The sequence below is a fragment of the Hippichthys cyanospilos genome, chromosome 8, assembly GCF_059441005.1.
Source record: "Hippichthys cyanospilos isolate Australia breed blue-spotted pipefish chromosome 8, RoL_Hcya_1.0, whole genome shotgun sequence".
NCBI classification, from domain to species: Eukaryota; Metazoa; Chordata; class Actinopteri; order Syngnathiformes; family Syngnathidae; genus Hippichthys; species Hippichthys cyanospilos.
In genome coordinates this window covers 18,440,802-18,463,063 of record NC_142376.1, presented here as the reverse complement: position 1 = coordinate 18,463,063, position 22,262 = coordinate 18,440,802, and the positions used below count along the sequence as shown (strand labels likewise).

Sequence of the window (22,262 nt, the reverse complement as noted above, 5' to 3'; positions counted from 1 at the left end):
GCAAAATTACTGTGGTTGCGTGAACTGCCGGACTTAGAATACGCCAGAAAGTGGAATGCACCGCTAATACCACGAGGCCCGCCCATGCGCGGCGTCGATTGGTTATACATTATCACTGCTGGCCGCTATTGGCCCATTTTGATGTCCGTTTGTTTGTGCGGCTTTCGGTGACAAGAAGACTGAAAAGATAAGTGGCATAGTCCACCCGAAGAAACCCAGAGACCTCTAATGCTATGGTAAGACGCTTTTAGTTAACAACGAAATAACCTGTAGCCTATATTTTTTTTAATAAATTGCGAATTACGTCATTTAACTTAACAAAAAATGCCCTCAAGTTGGTGACATTGTAAATAGAAAACGGTTGATTGTTTTCCCTCACAATTCTTAAGTAGCTGCGAGAGCGTCAACATTCTTTATGCGTCTTTTCGCGCATGGGGACGCATGGTTTATGAATGATGATGTTTGGGCTCTGTTGCTGGTGAAAGTGTGATAATTGGACGCAGCTCTCGCGATGCCTCTTTGTCCACATGGAGAATAAAGACAGGGGAGATAACACCTTTTTTCCCAATCCAAGCCTTTCTCTGCTTTTGTCATTGTTATCTAAATTATTCATAGTAATGGTGGCAGACTGGGAATGCATTTAAATGTGTAAAGAGGCACGGAGGACAGTCTGACCACACAATTAGGGACAGATTTGGAGAAAAGAGATTTACCTTATTTCCAGTTTCAATTAAGTATGCAGGTTATGTAAAATTGGTATTTTCGGGTTCTGATAAGTATTGTAGTACTGACAGCTGCAAGATTTCCTTATTCTTTGTTTGACTCAAATTCCTATAAAACCAAATTGTTATACTGACATTTTCTTTGTTGGACAAACATACCTGCATACAAGCTAATCTATCTATCTATCTATCTATCTATCTATCTATCTATCTATCTATCTATCTATCTATCTATCTATCTATCTATCTATCTATCTATCTATCTATCTATCCATCCATCCATCCATCCATCCATCCATCCATCCGTCCGTCCGTCCGTCCGTCCGTCCGTCCGTCCGTCCGTCCGTCCGTCCGTCCGTCCGTCCGTCCGTCCGTCCGTCCGTCCGTCCGTCCGTCCGTCCGTCCGTCCGTCTGTCTGTCTGTCTGTCTGTCTGTCTGTCTGTCTGTCTGTCTGTCTGTCGCTGTAAGTTTAAGTGCTCAGTTATCTGATATTGTCATATACATACCGCATAATAGCCAACCCTATGTCAAACATGGAAGTATTTTTTTATGGTAGTTGGTGTCACTTTAGTAAACACACTAAACAATCAAAGTATACATTCAATAGTAAACAAAATCAAGGGCAGACCAGATTGAGATGATCATATAGAAGTCAATGAAAATTCTGGGGAACGAAACGGAATTTCAAAAGGCATCAGTAATGCAGTGTAAAACATTGGCACTGTTTTCTGGTGTCACAAGGGACATTACAAGTGAGTTAATCCACATGATCCACATAGAATGGAGCTCAAGCTTTTCACAAGGGGCAATTTTCATGCTCCTGCTTTAAACACAAGGTGGCAGCATTGTACCACTAACCGCTCGGAAATGTGTGAATGAACTAGATTTGGAGAACACAGCCATTTGCTCTACTGTTATGTTTTTGTTTTGTTTTGTTTTTTTGTTATAGTTTATAATCAACAGTACTAATATATTGACCTCGGAGTTGGCTTGTCTACCTCATGGTCAAGAGGTTCACGGCATACGTTTTTTGTTTGTTTGTTTGTTTGTTTGTTTTACAGGCCACACCTACAGAAAGTCATGCTGTGATTGTTTCAAATTCAAGTTTTGTTAATTATGTAGGGATTTTTCTTCCTCTAAAATTTCCATGCATCATTTTGCGGTGTTGTCTGGTTATTAAATGATTTTCCATCATTAAAAAAAACCAAACCAAAACATATAAACAAACAAACAAACAAAAAAAACGGTTGTGTCGATTCACTTATCTATCAATCATTGCCTGGTGCCATTACGCAAAAGTCCCCTAAAATTCTGATCTAGAATGACCAAAGGCCCTTTTTACCCAGCTCACTTTCGCTTTCCATTCATTATTTATCACCACTTAGCTATGTCTGCAGTCATTTCGCAACAATCCCGATATCACAGAGATCAGTTTGTACATGGAAAACCAGGCAGGTTATGACACGAGCATTGATTCTTCAATGTCAGCGCAAAGCGATTAAGTGAAGTCCAATAAAGAATGTGAGTGGGAGGTTTAATAGACCATAAACAACTCACTTTCATTGTTTCGCATCTTGTAATATGGATGTGTTGCAATGTACTGTATAAGAAGGGGAAAAGGTAATGTGATATAATAACATGTCATGTTACAGAGAAATTTCTGTCAATGGAATCTGTGCCACTTTTTGATGTTTGGGTCGAGAGTTGTCCCGCTGAATGACTCATATCCTGTGGTTTATTAACTAAAGCCAAGATCATGTGACCTCTCACATCCTTCTGTAGAAGTAATGCTCTTGTCCTCCTCTCTTTGACCGTAAATAACACACTGGCATACCGTTAAACTCATTTATTTACAAAAGAACATGTAAAATGGTAGTATGAAAAATAAATAACACACACAAAAAACAATATTGACTGGTTAAAGCTATAAAAGTCCATTAATGTTTGGCCTCCAGGGCTTTTAGTGAACATGATATCTGCACAGATAAATACTGTGTCTTACAGCTAATGTGTAAAAGACAATCTCATTTCAAGCAGACAACAGAATCTGAGCTGTACTGACACTTTTTAAAAAATGACACAGTGTTCTGCTGTTTTTCAAAGTCCCTGATATCAGCTTGTATTGCAAAGTCCAATGTACACATAATCCATTCTTACACTGTAGCTGCATGCTGTTTTGACCATCAGCATTTATTTGAGTCCCCCTCGGTGTCGAGAACGCTGGCGATGACCTCTCCTCCTCCTCCTCCTCCTCAGGCACAGCTTCACGTTGCGACCCAGAGACTTGGCTCTAGAAAACAAACCAACCTTTTTTACATGGCTTTTTGTGATCTGAAAAGTTGTCAATCAAGGGTATGCACATACTGTTTGTTTGCTTTGTTTGTCTTGGCGTTTTTGGTAACTTGGACAAATGCAAACAAAATAACATTCAATGTCTGTGACCTATACCCTCATGCGGAGGGAGTGATGCATAGTGCAATTACGTATAGAGGTCACCATTCCTTTTTAACCTAAATTGAAGGATTACATGGGGGTTGGGTGAGCATGAACATACAAATACACCACAATGGCTGTTTTTGTGACATGTGCATATGTATTACAAGTACTAATGTGTAGGAAATTCACTGTTATTTATATAATAGGCAAATTTGGAGTGAAGCAGGGTTTTTGTTGCTGTTTTGTTTTTTTTTGTTTTTTAAGCTGACCTACACTAGTCTTGTGCACCCCCACAGTTTGGGAGTCCCTGTTTTTTTTCCTGCTGGGAATGATATACACATTAAAAAAAAAGTAATAATTTGACAATTCTGAGGAGCTGCAAATTTGCATGACCCTCAAATCGTCCTTGGAACTTTGTCAATACCAATAAAATGCAGGCCACTCATCTTCTGGCCACTAAATATGAATAGAAAAACTAAAATGATTTTTTTTCCGCCATAGAGGTTTGTGTCCAAATAAACAACAATACCATTCCTATATCATTACCGGCAACTAAACAAATACAAATGCACTTTAAGTCAAAAAGTTGCTGGGTAATAATATTTTTCGACTTGATCTTACCTATTCCAACATCGGATCAGCTGTTTCCCCATTGGAGCATCTGGAGTCAGACACACAGGCTCATTGTTGCTCTTCAGTGTCACTCTGTAAAACATGATGGCGCATGTTAGGTCACTTGAATGTGTGTTTGCATATTTTGTGTATTGTATGTGCAACTCACATCACAGTGACTTTTTCGCAGTTGGGATTCTTGGGGTACACGGTGAGCTCCTGCAGTTTGCCTCGTACTCCAGCCTGTGTCTCAGGACATAAACATCTTCCGGGAACAAACGTGCTTTCTGAACAAGCACAAATAAGGGGATTAGGTGCCGGGGTCACTCGGTGTCCTGAGATTAAGTTACACTGGCACATACAACTCTGCAACAGTAGGGACACTAAACAAACAACACGAGCGGGGGATGTCCTCACCTGAGTTCAGCACACAGCAAGCGGCCAGCAAGATGAGCTTGCAAACTGACTGAGGGTTGAGCCTCATGTTTCACGATGACTGAAAATTGACAGTGATCTCCTGAACGACACGCCACTCTTTTATACCCTTACGCTCCTCCCCCGCACACTAAAGAGCTGGGCTTTCCACACCCGGAAATTCCCTAAAGCACTTTCCTTCTATGAGTGCTGCAGAGACCCTGGGCAGAATTTTGCACTCTATAATAGGATGGTGAAAGTCTTACTTAAAATTTTCCCCCATAAGAGACAATACTTTACAACATAATGAGACCAGTGTTCAGTTCCACAGCGTAATCAAATATCATGTTGGAGGAAATAAAAATCTTCCAAAAGTCTGTTTCAATGCAAAAACCACACCGTGCATCACCAGAAGAACACTATACCCTCATGGTGACGAGTCATATTTTGTGGTTGTTTTCCTCCAGCTTGAAGTGGAGCCAAATTTTCATTTCCAAGTCTGGCAGAAAGATGACGCTGAAAAGGAATTCCACCATTCAATGTCAAACATCAAATGAAAGCAACGATAGTATAACTGCTTTTTTGTATGTCCGTCCAGTCCCCAGACCTAAATTCAATCCTTAATTTTTGTGGGGGTCTGATTTTAAAAAGGTCTTTACAGTGTGCACAAGATCACAAATTTGAAGCCAATTGTGAATTTCTGCCATTGATTTGTACAGGTTATAATTCACAATAGTTTTACAATGCATCATTTGAATTACATTTCCTCAATCTGAGGCTGTATTTAATCGGGAGTAAATTCTCTTTCCATTTCCAGTAACTACTGTCTGATGTAAACTATTTTAAGCATTTTTCTCAAGGTAAAGCACAGCAAAGGCTTCACAGTCTTCACCTGTGAATTGCTCAGGTTCATGTTTTAAACTTTGCCAGTGGTAGTTATAGTCTGTTGCCTCACAGCCAGTCTGCTGGCTTTGTGTCAACAACACCATGTGATTTATCCTAAGTGCCACTCTTCCCTTTTCACTCTAGTCACAGCTAGGAGAACCTATCTGCTCCATCTTTCTTTCTTTCTTTCTTTCTTTCTTTCTTTCTTTCTTTCTTTCTTTCTTTCTTTCTTTCTTTCTTTCTTCCTTCCCTCCTTCCATCCATCCATCCATCCATCCATCCATCCATCCATCCATCCATCTATCTATCTATCTATCTATCTATCTATCTATCTATCTATCTATCTATCTATCTATCTATCTATCTATCTATCTATCTATCTATCTATCTATCTATCTATCTATCTATCTATCTATCTATCTATCTATCTATCTATCTATCTATCTATCTATCAGCATTTTTGGTAAGTAATGCTACTTCTACTCTGTTACATTAAGATATAGTCCACTTGCTTTTCTACCATTGCTTGCACAAGCTATCTTTTATTGTTTCTTTTGCGAGATGGTTGTGTTTTGCCAATTATTTTGGGATGCTAGCAGATCTGTGCAGCTCCACAGTTTGGTGGAAAGCAACTGCAGGTATCTTGATACTACATTTCAAGTTTACCAATTGTAAAGAACTAGTTCGAATTTAAAAATGTGAACCATCATAATATATGTATGGCCTTGATTTGTGTTTCATATAACTATTAAAATTAAGAGTGTTAAAATAACAGATAATTTGTGATCAAGTAATTACAATTAGCATAGTTTGTTTTAAATTTAGTTGTTTTAATCACATTTATATATATATATATATATATATATATATATATATATATATATATATATATATATATATATATATATATATATATATATATATATATATATATATATATATATATATATATATCAAGCTTCTTGTTATTGAGTTGTTGGGGGAAAATTTAACGTAAAAACTGCCAACAGCACCTTTGATGAAACTTGTGACCACATGGGACATGCAACTTGATAAATCTTTGTAAAATGGTTTGAATTGCATTACTATTACTATGACAACATGCTAATGTATTCTTTTGGGCCACAGCTGGACAAAATGGAAGAACAGAAAGCTTACGTGAAGCTCAGCGCAGACAAGCTAATACCCAAGTGAGTCGTTTTTACTTTTAACACAATTGTGATTTCACTGACTAGCATTAATACAAGGTTGTTCTTTTGTCAGGTCTGATATCCTGTTGTTGCTTCGCACCTACAATTGCTACCATGAAGGCAAGAACTTCCAGCTGCGGGCTCGTGAGGTAATAATCACCTATTACAGTAAGCAGAAAGAGTTTGTTTGGGTAGTACAATTTGTTTATATTTGGCTGCATGAGAAAAGCATCACCCCGTGGAGTGCACTCATAACAAAACTGAAACCAGTTCAACCAGTGTTCTCGGGCATAAAAAGGGGATTAAAACCAGCTGTGTGCAACTGTCCGCTTTGGGCCTCAGAGCACCAACCACCAAAAATCCCCATTTCCTTCCTTTTAATATGGAATAAAAACGTGGACCTCTCAAATATGCAGTCATACACCCAAACAAACCACTTGCCAACTTAACCTTTTACTGTGTGTAAAAGTGCTTGGTGTAAAAATGTTCACTGGAGTGTGGACATTTGTTTGATAATTGTTCTGTGGCATTTATGGCCAGGAGTTTCCCTAGTGTGAAGCAGCAGGTTGCAGAGTGGTCGACTGCATGTGTTCGTGTATGAACATGTGCATGTGTGTGTGTGTGTGGGGGCAGCTAACCGTGGTCATGATGTGTCCCTCATATTTGTCCCCCACCAGTCAGACTCAGGATTTTGTCTCATTCTGGGAAAATCCCTCACATTCCATCTGATGGTCTCCATAAGGAACACAATCACAGCATATAATTACAGTTACATAGAATGCATGATGTATAAACTGTACAGATGTGATGTGCTGTGTGGGCCTTCTCTGAAAGACTAAACATCACCAAAAGCACTGACCAACCTTCAAAACTTTGCATAAATTTGTAAAATATTGTATACATTTATTTGCAGCATTGTTTTCTCTTCAAGTACAGTGATCCCTCACAACTTTGCGCCTATCCTATCGCTCCCTCGGTGCATCGCAGATTTTTGTTGTTGTTTTTTTTCATTAAAAATAAAAATGCTATATTGCGGAGGAGCACATTCAGGGAACATTCAGCTCCCTGCATCCCAGATGGACAGGTTAACTGAAAATGCACATGTCATCGGCACTCCTTGGACATCGAACTACTGCAGTACACATATTTATCTAAATCTTAAATTATTAAACCTTATACAGTAACTGTACTGTTAACTCTTCCCGTTGTCATCTCTTGGCTGTAGTCTCACGGATGCGGCGGTTGGCCTCATTTTAGTCGCGCCTGGAAGTCGAATTAGAGTGAAGCCTGTAGCTGACCAAACATGATAATAAGAGTTTGCACAATTCCAATTTATTACAAATAAGAGACCCAGGTAAGACATTTACAACGCAACAAGACACGTGATTGGCTCCCGGCGCAATCATCGACCAATGAGGGCAGGAGTTGTAATCCACTCCCACCCAGGAGTTGTATCTACTCCTGCTTTCATTGGTCAAAGGTCACGCAGGGACATCTTCCTAATAAAACTCATACACGCTATAGGCAGACGCGAAGGGAGACCAGGAGAGCTGCGCAGAAACAGAGCGTTGGAAATCTCTTATAAAGAATTATTTTGTTCTTTTGAAGAGCTAAAGTAAAGTAAAGCTAAAGTACAATGTCGTGATGTCACTATCAAATCTGTTTTTAAAATAGATTATCCCATTGATTGTTTCCTCAAAGAATTGACCACACACACACAAAAGAAAAAAAATTTGTTTTTCTTAGATGGGTGGAAATGAGTGGATATAAATACTGTTTATTATCTTTTACAAACATGTTTGTATGTGTGATATAATGTAATGTAATGTAATGTAATGTAATATAATAGAATATAATGTAATGTAATATAATATAATATAATATAATATAATATAATATAATATAATATAATATAATATAATATAATATAATATAATATAATATAATATAATATAATATAATATAATATAATATAATAGCATTAGCATTGGCGCACTAGCGATCTCTAGCGCAAACGTGGGTCAGTGGAGCCTTGAGGCAGTCGTTTTTGTTCAACCCATTTTTAAAGAAGACTTACCCAAATGGGGTGACTTATTTTCCAAACCCTAGTGCAATGTACTTATTGCCAAATACAATTGGCTTAAGCTACACAACAACAATTTTATCGTAAAGTTAACTCTGTGAGTTAACAATACAATCTACCATTACTAGTTATAACAAAATGTTGGCTCTTCAATTGTGGTGAGTAATGGACACAGATACCAGTTCACTTCATTGAATAAAGTAAACAGCATTAACATGAGCACCTAATCACAGACAACCCGGCGACCTGGAGTGACACGCTGAGTCACTCCGCCAGAAGTGTGGCTAAAGGTTTAGCCAAAATCACAGTCAGTCAGTCAGAGGATCACAAATCCAAGTGCACCTCACATGCTTACATTTTGATGTAACATTCATGACGTTTTATAGGTGATTGTTTGGAAAATTTCATCAACGTGAGACCGATAACCCCTGCGATAGACGAGGAACGACTATTGAAAAAGACAAACATTCAAACTCATATTCACACCATCAAGGAGTGGGAACTGAAACCATCGAGCACAAATACCAGGCACAGTCAGTAACAAATGATTTACCGGTGCGCGTACATTATTTCCTGATAGGCTGAGTAAATCCTCTTTTTTTTTTTTCTATTCAATAGTGAGTGAGGTATGCTGGCTCTGTATAGAACATCGGCTCTGGTACCCAATACTGGTACCCTGAACAATAAAGTACTGCAGTGACGTCCTCATACCCACAAAGTTTTAAGTGGTTTTGATAATGATGGAAAAAGGTGGAAATATCATAGAGAAGTATGGAGGCAAAGACCAATAAAGAACTGCAGTGGCTTCCTCACACATAAAGTGTTGAATGGTTTGTTGATAATGGCAGAAGGTGGAACCAAGTATCGGGGAGATGGAAAGCAAAGCATGATGAATGCTCATAAGAAGAGACTAGTGATGGGCGAAATGAACATACTTCAAATGGTGTGTCGTTTAGTCAAGATTCAAGAAATTCATTGTCACATAGTATATAGTTGCACCGTACAATGAAATTCTTATTCTGTTCACTTCCCAGAGCAGCAGACTACATTCCATAATTGAGCAATAAATAGCAATAAAAAACAAATAGAGACGATGGTGCTAATGGTGTAGTGCAAAAACATCTTTAGTGCAAGATATCGTTTATGCGTGCAGCTGCAAAACGAAGCATGGTTTGGAGTGTGATTCAGTGACGTAAGCAATGATGCTGGAAGCTTCCTGAAGCACCGCATCATGTGACTGATTCGAGAAGTGATTTGGTGGTTTGATGGTGAATCCATGCGTCAATTGAATTGTTGTGTGCGCAGCTTCGATATCCATGATGGGAACAGCTCCAGCAACTGCAGTACTTTTGTCAAATGAAGAATCACCAAGTAGGATAATATCTCATTATAATCCGGGACCTCTGAACCGTGAGGAGCACGTGCTAAACCACTCTTCCCCGGTGTCACCCTTTCACCTGTTTTGTAGAGGGAAATTACTGCTGAATTGGGTGACATTTTAGTGAACACATGATGGCGCCATAGAGTGAATGAATACTAATGAAATATTGGCACTTGTGCCAGAATAGTCGGGTGAAAGTTTTGATGGTGCATGTGGTTCTCACTATCACTAGAAGAAACTATTTTTAAACTAGGCAAACTAGCCATGCGGAGTGATTGAAAGACTAAATCAACAAAGCAATCAAAATGCACTGGAACAAAACAAAAGAATCATGACGTGAATAACACAAAACAAAACAAAATCTAAATTAAAACAATAAATAAAGATCATTTTGCCTATTGTACATCATGAAAACAGTTTGGTGTTTTTTCCAGACTGTAACTAAATCTAAAATATATGTACAGTTGAAGCAGATGAAGGCAAACAGACCCGGTGAAAAAAGAGGTCAGTGAATAACAATTCATTCATCTTGTTGTGGCTTTTTTGAAGACGACGTCATGATCACGCGGATCTGGGTGTGTAGTCAGGTGATGTGTGAGTCAAGTCACGGGAGAAAGAGTCAGGTACGATGATTTGTAGGTTTGGGAAAATGAGCACCGACCCAATTGTCGGAGTTGAGAATATGCCCTAACTTGTTTGCAGGGTAAGTGTGGAACAGTAACCTGAATGGGGATATTTAGGAGAAGATCATTTGATAATGTTAGAATGACAAAAGATAAACCTGCCTTGAGATCTTCATTTTTAACATTTTTATTTGATTTTATGTTTTGGCAATCATTTCTGTCACAAAAAATTGTTTTTCATACATTGAACACACTCAAAAAACATTTAGTTATTGGTGGTACATGATTAAAATTTGATAAACTGAAGTAATTTTCCTGTCATCCTCAACAAAACATATCTAAAATATTTTGTGCAACCAATTTGACATTTTCAGATTATGTATCGTAAATTTAAATGACTTTTTTTTGTTTAGTACAATTGAAATATCAATGAAATTATTTGATTTAAAAATCCATCCATATGATGTCACTTATCCACAAAAGGGATAATGGGTGAGCTGGAAGCAAAGCCAACCACAAACGAGAATTCATACTGATACCGCTACCCAAGGACAATTTAGAATTCTTAATGAAACTAACATGCGGATGCGGAAGGAAATTGTAGTACCCAGATGAAACACACACATGGATGGCAACTCGTGAGGCAACCCTTGTGCTGGTGTAAATTAAAAAAAAAAAAGTAAGAATTAAGATAAATCATATGACATGAAATGTTGGCCAAATGTCCAATGTCATTTGAATATGGAAGCCAGTAATGAGGGTCATGCCAGGTTCGTAGCCGACAAGAGAGCTCAACTGGGAACACCTGGTTCGGGCTTCTGCCCTTTAACCCCCCCCCCCCCATGAAAAATGGGGAAAAGGTTGAGAAGACACCATGTTCAGCAATTATTATAGGGGAAAACAGCTAACGATGCTTCTATTTTACATGTTTTAATAATTAAAAGGATGTTTGTAAAGAAATTAGCAAATGAAACAGTAGGGGGCACTAAATTGTATTTAGGCGTTCATTCCCTCTTTTAGTTTAGAATAAATTATGTAGATCAGGATTGAAATGTCTAACCTCGAGAGTAAAATGAAAACAACAATTGAAAATACTGTACTGTACTCAAATCAGTGCACCGCACGTCCATCATTTGGTGTGAGCATAGCTTCCTCTAGTGGTTGTATTAGGTTATTTTAATTTAAGACGACAGAGTTGTTGCACAACCTTTTACCGCTAGATGACAGTCTTGTGCTGCATTATTTTTAAGTGTTTATTTTATTGTTTTTACATCAAATAGATGTAAGCAATTCATTCATCGGTTTTGCTTGGTTTTGTTTTGTTTAATTATTTTACCACATAGCGCTTAGACGTATTAGGGCACACAGCTGATTTTGTGAAAAGAGGGTAATTATAGTACCGTACACCCATGGACCCATGGAGTGAAAGACATGCAAATTCTGCACATGAAAATGAGATTCGATTTCCTCTTCATTGCAGCAAACACGCAAAACACTAGTTCACTGTGCTGCAGTTGCCTTTTTTTTTTTTTTTTTTAAAATATTGTTGTATTTAGAAAGTACAGAGAACAACAATAAGCTGTGGGTGAAAATTTTGAGTTTCCTTTCACTAGCAACATTTTCATGGCATGCTATTAATGTGAACTATTGTTTTAAACAAATATATTAATCTTTACATTTTTTGTGTACAATTGCCAGACTGTATGTTTGGATATTTGGCATTAAACTCTCATCACAATATGCGTGTTCATTTATCATACAATAATGTAAAGCAAATAAATGCTAATACATGTTAATTGTTTGGATTTGTAATTTTATTTTTATTAGTTTGTAACTTATGAATCTATCTCTTATAGATGGTGTAAAAAAAAAATCACAAATATGTTTTTGTGTTGAGGCAGCAAATTAAGCTGGCGGGAGCACCTTGGCCACTCAATCATGAGGTTCTGTGTTCCAATTGTGTTTTTGTCCTTTTCTTCATGCAAATGTTTCTCCAGATTCCTTTCACACGTGTGAATGTGTATGTTATTGTCTACAGCACAGGTGTCAAACTCCAGTATCCTGCATGTTTTCCAAGTTTCTCTCCTCAATATGTACCTGATTCTCATGATCAGCTAATCATCAAGCTCCAATGGAGCTTGAAAATGATCCTAATCATTTAAATCAGGTGTGTTTGAGAGAGAAGTATCAAAAACATGCAGGATAGCAGCCCGTGAGTACAGGAGTTTGACTCCAATGGTCTACACAGTATGTGCCTTGAGATTGTCTTGGCCTGGGTGCCTGTATCCGGACTAATAACTCCTGCAAGTGTTTAGGTTGTTGTGAAAGTAAAACGACTTCATATACAAAATGTTATCAGCAGTTTAATACAAAGTGTAGCATATACATACGTACAAAGAGTGTAAACAAGAGTGCCATCACATTTCATGCAAATAAATAGCCATTCAGTCCTTGTGCATCCATCCTTCCCCAGTATCCAAGTTCTTGTGACCTCGCTTCTGTCAAAGTGCCCCTTAAGACGTCCCTCAAGTCCTCATTTGAGCAAAGAGCCAGTCCACGGGATCTTTACCTCGACTATCTTGTTGTCTCCTGAGAGAACAATCTTCCGTGCCGCTCGCACCCACGCAAGAGGGTCGACAAATCCTGTGCGTGCGCGGGGAGCCGCGAGGAAGCGAGGCCGATACAGAGTGCTTCATCTGAGTCTTGGACAACTGCCTCAGCCTGGGGGGTCTCTGGAGCCTGAAGGGGCCCGAGCTCAGGGTCCCGTCGGGACGAGCGAGAGCCTGTATGCTGCTCATGTAGTCGTCCAGGGACTGAGTGGACTGGCAGGCGGCGGGATGCAGAGGCGAGTCCTCCAGCGTCTCCATGATGGTTGGCAAGAGGGGCAAGGACAGCAGCAAACGTTTGTGTTTCATGCTGAAAGAGCAAAAACAAAAGCATCAGTAGACTGTATGTTGTCTCTCTGTGGAGTTGGTGTTAGTATTATGAAACGGGTCTGAAGTCATTTTAAAATAAAGGGAACATTGCAGAAGTGAATTAATTCTGATAAAATTACATTGTACATATTAAATGCCAACAATCACATGTTGATAACTATCTTATTTTATGAACTGTATTCAGTTTTATTGAACAGTGATTTCTTTTATAACGTAATTACAATATTATATATATAATTTCACCATTTCACCAAAAAGTTATAATTTTACCAAAAAAATTTTACCAAAAATATTGTGTCTGTAGTTAGTCTGGTGCAATACTATTTCGTATGAAGCGACAAGAAGAAGCTTGCTCACCTTGGTTGGTGCACTTGTTTTGTAGTTGTGATGTAGAAAGCAGAGCAGTGCAGTGAGAGCGCCTCGGTCAAAAGTCTAACTGGTGGAGTTCCGAGCCCAGCTTTATAGAGGCAGCTTGCAGCAGGCTGATTAGGCGTGAGTGCTAAATATAACTGCTGACCTTACTATGTACATGCATGCGTGTTGCGTGTATGTGTGTGTGAGTGAGAGAGAGAGAGAGAGCGAGAGAGAGAGAGAGAGAGAGAATGGAAAGGGTGTGTTCATGCCTACTACGGAAACCTTGGAGCAGTGTGTTTTCAGACTTGCTCTATGTTTATATTGCAGAAACAATCAAGCCATGGGAACAATTCAGCCTTCCCTCTGGCAATGACAAATTGAGAAAATAAATTAATACAAAATAAAAATAAAATCTCAGTAGCAGCTCTTGGCATTTAAAAACAACTCTTTGCACATTGACATCATGGAAAGTGTACCAATTCACTCATTAGACACACATATTCCAGATTTGTCATGCACTCCAAGAGCCTCTAAACAAAATAGGGAGTTGCATAACTCCAAGTTTGTTAGCTATTTGTTTTTTTTATTATGTTAGAAGTTTTTTTAATCAACTATATGTAATCTTAGTTACTGTTGAGGTTTTTAAATGAGTCAGAAATGTGTCAATATATTGCAGTGTAGCTAAAGTACCGAAATAACAAAACATAATAATGGAAATTTAAGATGTTTAAAGGTGAAACATTTTCTACGAGCAAAAACAGATTTAATTATTGTGACTCTAACGGACAATATAGCGTGTATGTATGTATGTATGTATGGATGGATGGATGGATGTATGGATGGATGTATTTATGTATGTATTATGTATTGTTTATCAATTTAGAAGCTATTTATAAATGTATAGATTTAACTTGTTTTCAGTTTGTGTCATTTCATTGATGCCCTGCATGGGCAAATTAAAATCTTGAATTATATAATTAAATAAATTCAATAATTAAATTGTATTAAACTTTTGTATTCATAATGTTTTTCATAATTGTCCTTAAAGCAGAAAATCGTCTGATACTGAAAATGGCCAATATGACACGACCATTTTTTTTTCCTCTATTTGCTGTTTGATTCATCCTACGAGCAACCCCTAAATCAGATGGAAGAACTCCAGACGTATTTTTTTTTTGGGGGGGGGTCTCCCTCGCATTACTCCTGATTGAAATCCACAAAGACTGATTATGATCTTGATATTTTCAATCAGGTGTGCTGAAAGTGAGAGACATCAGAAACAGGTTGAATATGGCTCACGGGAAACTGGAGTTCCCCAAACTAGTGTATTACTTTAAAATGTTTAAATTTGGGTCACATGTAGTTTACCAATGGGGAAATATTATTCACCATCCTCTTTTAAAGCCATTTGCCTGTTTTTGTGCTCACATTAAAACCTTTAACGTCTATCAACAAGCAGCAATGTTTTTCTTTTGTAGCTAAATGTAAGAGGTTGAATTCAAATTGGTCAAATAAAATGTTTGGCCCCTGTGCCTAGAATACGTGACCTAAATCAGTCCCGACTCTGTGGGCCTCTGTGCTTCACAGACATTACTTCACTCCTGCACTGTATTGAAAGGGCGGGGCACTCCTAAATGAAAAGCTTCACCCTGGAGCGCCTGTTCTTGCACGTACACCTCAGGATTTCCTCTTTCAGAAACGTGTTACTTGTGTGTGTGTTTAGGAGGAGGCGGGGGGGCTCATCCTGGAGGGTTTGCTGAACATCCATTGGGGTCTGCATCGACCAATCAGGCTTCAAATGTACGACGACAACGAAAGACTTCGTCCCAGCCGGTACGAGAAGCGAGTTCACGGACTTGTTCACTCGCCCCGTGTTGAACACACAAAAGGACACGTGCTTGTTCATCATCACTTGAGTCAGACAAATGCTTCTTCAGGATGGATGGATGGATGGATGGATGGATGGATGGATGGATGGATGGATGGATGGATGGATGGATGGATGGATGGATGGGTATATAATTATATGGTGTTTTGAAAATTGGTCAAATAAATACATAGTATAGCATAGGGCATATGCAGGATATAATTTCCCTTCCTGGTAAATTTCAGTATGTTTGTTTGTTTCTACAGGAACAACATGTCTCTCATTTCAAAGCCACGATTAACAGAGTCAAACAATAATTCACTTGGCAGGGAAAATGGACCAGCAGGTGAGTAACAAACGTGCCCTTTAATCCTACACACACACATCTGATAATTACAGATTACACCTTGGGGAACAGGTTGCAGCTTCGCTTCACTCAGCGTAATTCCACATCTCACGTGCAGAAGTAATCTGATCATGAGAAGCTGATCAATTCTGGTCACGTGTAACTAGACACAAACAAATTAACAAGTTTGAGCTGCAATTTTCACCCCTCATAGAACATGATTTAGTTCATAACTTTTACTGAAATATGGTTCTTGATCCTTTGCAGATTTCCGGAACATTTCGATCCAGATTATTGGATTGAATTGCAACCTGTTTAGCCATGTGGCGTTTTTCATCAGTATAAAATTCAGTAGAATTTGGAATCTCTGTAGTACCTGGAAATTGAAAATAAACACAACAAATAATACAAAACAACTGACATAAAATTTGGCTTAAAAATCATAAAAATCTTAATCATCCTGAATGTATTTGAAATGTTAGAGAAAGCCTGGAGCTGGTACCGGGAGCTTGTCTGGCAATTTGAAAAGCACAAATAATGTCTTTTGTTTACTAAGGAGTGGGTGCAGAGGGGGTGCAGGACGACGAAGAGTCTCCACAGCTGTTGAGAACCAGAAGCGACGCTTCCTTCATGCACATCCAGAGGAGGTCAAGGACAAACACGGCCAAAGACTTGCAGCGATTACGCACACACAGGTTCTCCATCAACGGACACTTCTACAACCACAAGGTACAAAAACCTGTGCGCACACACACACACACACACACACACACACACACACACACACACGCACATACGGTAACATGTCCACACAGACGCACATACGGTAACATGTCCACACAGACACGGGCAGGTGCAGAAGGGAAGGTCTTTCCTGGAAGGATGTTCTTGTACTCACACTGTTCGTGTTTTACAATGGGTTGGCAACGTGCATATTTCACTAATGAGACCTATTAGGAGCACTTCATCCGTTCCTCTTTGGCTGAAGTAAGAGTGTGTGTGTGTGTGTGGGTGGGTGTGTGTATGTATCGTCCAACACTGTGCAGCTGCCCAACTGCTGACTTCCCACCCAGTTTGAATTTCCCGTACAAAATGTTCAAAGCCCATAAGTAGGGAAATGGCAAAAACTGAACATGAAAGTAGCCAAACAAAATTATTTACAGTATCCTCCCGATATTCTGCGTTTGTATCACCCTACTGACAGACATCTGTGTTCACTCCGGCCTTTGGTTCAGTCACCAACGTGAGAGTAAACAGCGCCATGACGACAGTACAGGTCCTGAACATGCTGCTCCAAAAGTTCCGGGTAAGGCAAACATATACTGTATGTTAATTTAGAGTGATTGTACAAACTGCAAAAAACACCGCACTATTAAACATTATAAACATTACAAACAATTTACTATTTAATTTTAGAATATGTGGTCAATAAATAAAAATTCAATGTCAAAATATTAGACAATTTTGTATAATATAATATTTATTTTTTACTTTTGAAAACATGTTGATTGTAATCTCATTTTATGCACGTTATAAACATAATGCTTATCTTCTTAAAAATAGGTACCTCAAAATTATTAATCCTGAAGTATTGTGGGTGGAACACATGCAGCTGTCCAAAACAAGGATTTATGGTTATTTTGGTCATAATGTATAACTGTATTTTTTGTTGAGAATATCAAAAGCTTGTACTTTGTTGTTGTTGTTTTTAAATTGCTGTAATTACAACTACTGTTTCACTGCGACTAAAACAAGTATAGCACTTTTGTATTATTATTATTATTATTATTATTATATACTGTATTTGAACAGTAGAGAATATGTTTTAATATTTGTATCTTTAAGGTGGAGAATAAATCAGAGGAATTTGTTCTTTACATGGTCCATGAGTCTGGTGGTAGGTTGTTATTATTCCATAAATTCACATATTCCTTTTAAAGTGAATAGAAGATTCATAAGTTCTTGATGATTGCAATTCTTTTTATTGTTGGATTTAGAGCGGACCCAATTGAAGGATAGTGAATACCCGTTGGTGACTCGTGTGCTTCACGGACCTTGTGAGATGATCTCCAAAATTTTTATCATGGAAGCTGACCTGGGAGAGGAGGTCACCTACGACGTGAGTCTCATTTTCACCACCTTGACCACGGATGACCTCTTTAAAATGAGCGTAGGCACACAATGGACTAATTATATTGGGTAAATTAAGCACACTGAGGAAACTACACTCAGGAAAACCATAGGCCATATTGTGACTGCACTGAGTTGAACACAAATCCTTGGTGTAGCAATGCTCAAGTGGATCTTTGATGAAAATATATGAAAGAGTCAGGTTATGCAATACAGAAGATAAATACACCAAATTGGCTGCTACGTTAGTTCAACGTGTGCGTGTGTGTCACGTCGCATTCTGTGTGAGAGCAAAATTGAGCTATTCAACAGTAAAGCAGCTTTCAGCTGGGTGAAGCAGAAATCCTCTTTGTTTCTCATCGGCATCACTCCAAGTCCCAAGTCACATCCTGTGTACATGCAGCCACCTCGGTTCTTGCTTTTCACTGATTGAAGCTTCATTTCTTCATTTAATACGAGCCGTTTTTTACCCTCTTTTAGCCAAACACTTAAAAGTCATTGAGAAAAAAATGTAATTAAGTACCGGTACTTATCTGACAAATTCTGCAAATCATACGGGAACGTTTACAGTGCATCTGCAACGTCAATCACGTCTTGATTGTTTCAGTTTTTATGTTTTTGTGTTTTGTCCCTGCCAGGTTGCCCAGTACATCAAGTTTGAGATCCCAGTTTTGGACAGCTTTGTGGAGAAGCTAAAAGAGGAAGAAGAGCGTGAGATAAACAAATTGACAAAAAAGTAAGTGAAGAGTCTTGAGCGCATGTCGTACAAAGCACTCCTCATCAAACATGTCCATTCGCATTATGTGAGGCTAATATCTATATTTCCTGCACATTATGAAATCAACAGAAACTTGCTTGCCAATGGAGGCTGTGTTTGTTTATTTGCTGCAGTCATATGAGCAACATTCCTGTATCAGCACCCAAACAATGTGAAAATTGATCTACTATATCTAATATCTTAAAACCAGAGGTGGGCACTGATGGACTTGTCTGTTGTTTTGCAGATGGAGTGACGAATGACGGGAACGCTAAAAAATAAAAAAATAAAACATTATTTTAAAAAGTCAGAATTGTAATTTTCATACGTTCTTGTAATTGTCAGGATAGACTTTACGTCAGAGGTGTGTCAGATGCCCGTCATCCCAACATGACCCTTTTTGCTTACTTAAATATAATTCAACTGACTTGAATGTTTAACTCTGATATTGCTGCATCTTTATAGTACAAACTGCAATCAACCTAGTACAGTCAATATGACAATAGTCACTTTACAGTACCACCAAGCGGTGGAGGAATATGTTCATTTGAGTATATAAACTGGGTTAGTTCAGTTCACTACTTGTAATCACAGCTATAACACAGCTGACTTTACCGGAGATTTATTTGTAGTTGCTCGGTTCTTAGTCCTGGTTTCAGCTTTCTTGTTGGTAAGAGCATTCTCGGAATGCAGAACAAATTTGCATTCTTTCGCTGTTTGACTCTTGGCCAAGAAATGCAAGATAGAGCTTTTTAAGATGGAAGCTTTTTAATTCCCTAATTAAGGATGTTTTCTTTGAAAATTTAAGCTCATCAGTACTTTGTTTTATTTGTAGTGTATGTGACAGATGAAATTTAGACAAATTTGGACAAATGTTAATGAAAACATTCTTCAGTAGGTGTAGGGCAGGCAGTTATAAATGAGAAACAACATCCACTAATTGAGTGTCATGTAAAGTAGCGGTCCCCAACCTTTTTATCACCACGGACTGGTCAACACTTGGGATTTATATTGCGGACCGGGTGCGCGTCACTGACTGACTGCTCTCAAAAGCACATTATCCTTCTCACTTTGTAATATCAACAGTGGCCAGAAGCGGCGCCAAAAAACAAAGACCAAACAAAGCACAGATGAATGAACTGTTACACTAAGTCAGTTCCAAAACATTATTCCGGTTGCAGCCCACGCGGCCCGGTACCAGTTGATCCACGGACTGGTACCGGGCCGCGGACCGGTGGTTGGGTGCCGCTAATGTAAAGCAAGATAATGCCATCCAATGGACATGATTGTTAACTGCACTCTTTTCCGATGCATTTCTCAAATGTGGAATAATAAACATGATGATGTTTTATAGCCTTGGGTTAAACCCCTTAGCTGGCTTTGTTTTTGTGTTACACTTATATCACTGTGTAGTGTTTCAATTGCAGTGTAACTGTAGAACCACAGACATGGTGTTAACCTTAAGTGTATGGACTAAAACAGAAAAAAATAATTAGTGGGAGTGCAGACAGAAGTAGTTTAGCACCTGACAAATGACGGACCAGAAAAAAAAGTCACATTTCGCCAACTAGTGGTGGTGAAAGGTTGGGCAAAAATACACCCACAGATTGATGGACCGATGATTACAAATGCGTCTGGCTTGAAAAAATGTCGGACTGACGATGACGGAAAGGGGTTGGGCTCTGATGAATGTTGGACCAGCAAAAAAATATAAGTTGCCCACCTCTACTTGGAACGCATTCTGATCTGCAAGTATCTATGAAGCTCCTTTGCTTGTCCTGAAAGGCGCTAAATGCATCTTAGTAGTTGTACTCGTATTCTTTACTTTTTTTATTTTAATTATATTTTTAATGATGGATGATGGATGGATGGATGGATGGATGGATGGATGGATGGATGGATGGATGGATGGATGGATAGATAGATAGATAGATAGATAGATAGATAGATAGATAGATAGATAGATAGATAGATAGATAGATAGATAGATGGATGGATGGATGGATGGATGGATGGATGGATGGATGGATGGATGGATGGATGGATGGATGGATGGATAGAGAGAGAGAGAGAGTCTGAAAGCCTGGGGAATGTTACATAGGTGTAGCAACATACAGAAGCTACCACAAACAACTGTAGACACACTATTAAATGAAGTATGATTGGAAATAAATGTATACGGTATTTTACATAAGTGTACAGTTTTAAATGCAGTTCAGTGTTTTTGATTATGTCTCGTTCTTTGGAGAAGGCCATGTGGATCCTGACGACACAACATTTTTTAAAGTATGTTCTTACAGATTCTGTGTTTTCTTCCCCTTGTGCAGGTACATCGCATTGAGGTCAATGATTGTTCATCAGCTGGAGGATAAAACTAATTCCTGTGAGTCAGTATAAATGTTTGTGTGCGTAACACTATTTATATATTTTCAATGTATATGACACATTTTCACAGCTTACATGCATTTTGTATTTGGATTTTTTTACATGACTTTTATGTAATAAATCAACTTTATGGCCTTAAAGTTGTTGCATTTCTCTTTGAAACAAACATGTCATTGAAAAAAGAGACTTATCATTTCCTGTTCTGCCACACAGTAACTGATGACTGTATTAGCATTGTTCTTCTGAGTGATCTTTTCTGCCAACTTGTTCCCATGTGCCGCTTTTGTGTGTGCGTGTGCGTTACACAATGGGGTATCCTGAGAGAGACAAGTCGTTCCTTGTTTCCCACACTCTGGCTAACAGTCATAAGTGTTGACTTATCATTTTGCAGGGCCAACCTTGACCTTCAGTGAGGCCACTGTTATTATTCAGTGATTAATGCAATTAATAAAGCCCGATATATTTTAAGACATCCGCTTTCCTTTGGTTGAGACTCCAGAGTCAATAATATCCAAGATACATTTGGACAAAGAAATGTAGTTTTTCCGTGGTTGATTGCAATTCCACAGAAAGCGCAAAACACAAAGCCTGCCTCAGCTGTCTGAAAGTTTGTCTCATCGTATCAGCAATACAGAATTGGAATGAAGGGGGGCGCTTGCTAGAAAAAGAACTGCCCTTTAAAACTGTCCGAATTTAGTGACACAATAATCAAGAGTAACTATGCATTTTTTAAATTATTTATTTATTTTTGATGAAACACATCTACTTTTCGGACCTCTTTTCTCTTGTGGAAAAAAAATGCATTGTATGTCTCGTCTCCATCAATAGCAGCAAGAATGGCAGTGCCGTACCTGGGTCAACATTGACACTGTGTCAACCCTGTGTCAACCCTACTCTAAAAAAAAAAAAAAAAAAGAAAGAAAGAAAGAAAGAAAGAAAGAAAGAAAAAAAAATATCCTCTTACCTCCTTTCTTAAATTACCTTTTTGTCCAACAAGATAGGGACGACTTCGACTGCACAAACCGATGTAGACTTTTCCAATAACGCCATCTGCTGGTCAAGCATTTACATCCTCTTTCCGTGTGATACGTATATCACATAAACGTCAGATGTACAAAATGTAGTCTGTATTCAAAAATCT

General features: G+C 38.4%; 3 protein-coding genes across 5 annotated transcripts; 1 reads left to right on the top strand and 2 right to left on the bottom strand.

Moving 5' to 3' along the window:
• The first annotated feature begins 158 nt into the window (after window positions 1-158).
• On the top strand, window positions 159-21,133 carry rassf4a (Ras association domain family member 4a). 3 transcript variants are annotated; one of them, XM_088421410.1, is made up of 11 exons: window positions 159-236; window positions 6,198-6,259; window positions 6,333-6,408; window positions 15,360-15,469; window positions 15,770-15,849; window positions 16,406-16,578; window positions 17,054-17,155; window positions 17,695-17,746; window positions 17,847-17,968; window positions 18,618-18,715; window positions 21,064-21,133. In XM_088421410.1, the coding sequence occupies exons 1-11, from the start codon at window positions 234-236 to the stop codon at window positions 21,131-21,133; spliced, it is 948 nt and encodes a 315-aa protein (XP_088277536.1). In that variant the 5' UTR covers window positions 159-233. The 3 variants fall into 3 exon arrangements, with proteins under 3 accessions (XP_088277536.1, XP_088277538.1, XP_088277537.1); XM_088421412.1 differs by lacking the exon at window positions 159-236 and adding an exon at window positions 5,402-5,532; XM_088421411.1 differs by lacking the exon at window positions 159-236 and adding an exon at window positions 5,579-5,707.
• LOC148420408 (C-X-C motif chemokine 11-like) lies at window positions 2,554-4,274 on the bottom strand. Its single transcript, XM_088421415.1, has 4 exons — window positions 4,188-4,274; window positions 3,940-4,057; window positions 3,780-3,863; window positions 2,554-3,012 (listed from the first exon to the last, which is right to left on the bottom strand). Exons 1-4 carry the CDS (start codon window positions 4,252-4,254, stop codon window positions 2,913-2,915), a joined length of 369 nt encoding a protein of 122 aa, XP_088277541.1. The 5' UTR covers window positions 4,255-4,274; the 3' UTR covers window positions 2,554-2,912.
• Window positions 12,690-13,781, bottom strand: LOC148420407 (uncharacterized). The gene is made up of 2 exons (XM_088421414.1): window positions 13,640-13,781; window positions 12,690-13,262 (listed from the first exon to the last, which is right to left on the bottom strand). Exon 2 carries the CDS (start codon window positions 13,259-13,261, stop codon window positions 12,872-12,874), a length of 390 nt encoding a protein of 129 aa, XP_088277540.1. The 5' UTR covers window position 13,262; window positions 13,640-13,781; the 3' UTR covers window positions 12,690-12,871.
• Window positions 21,134-22,262: the final 1,129 nt, after the last annotated feature.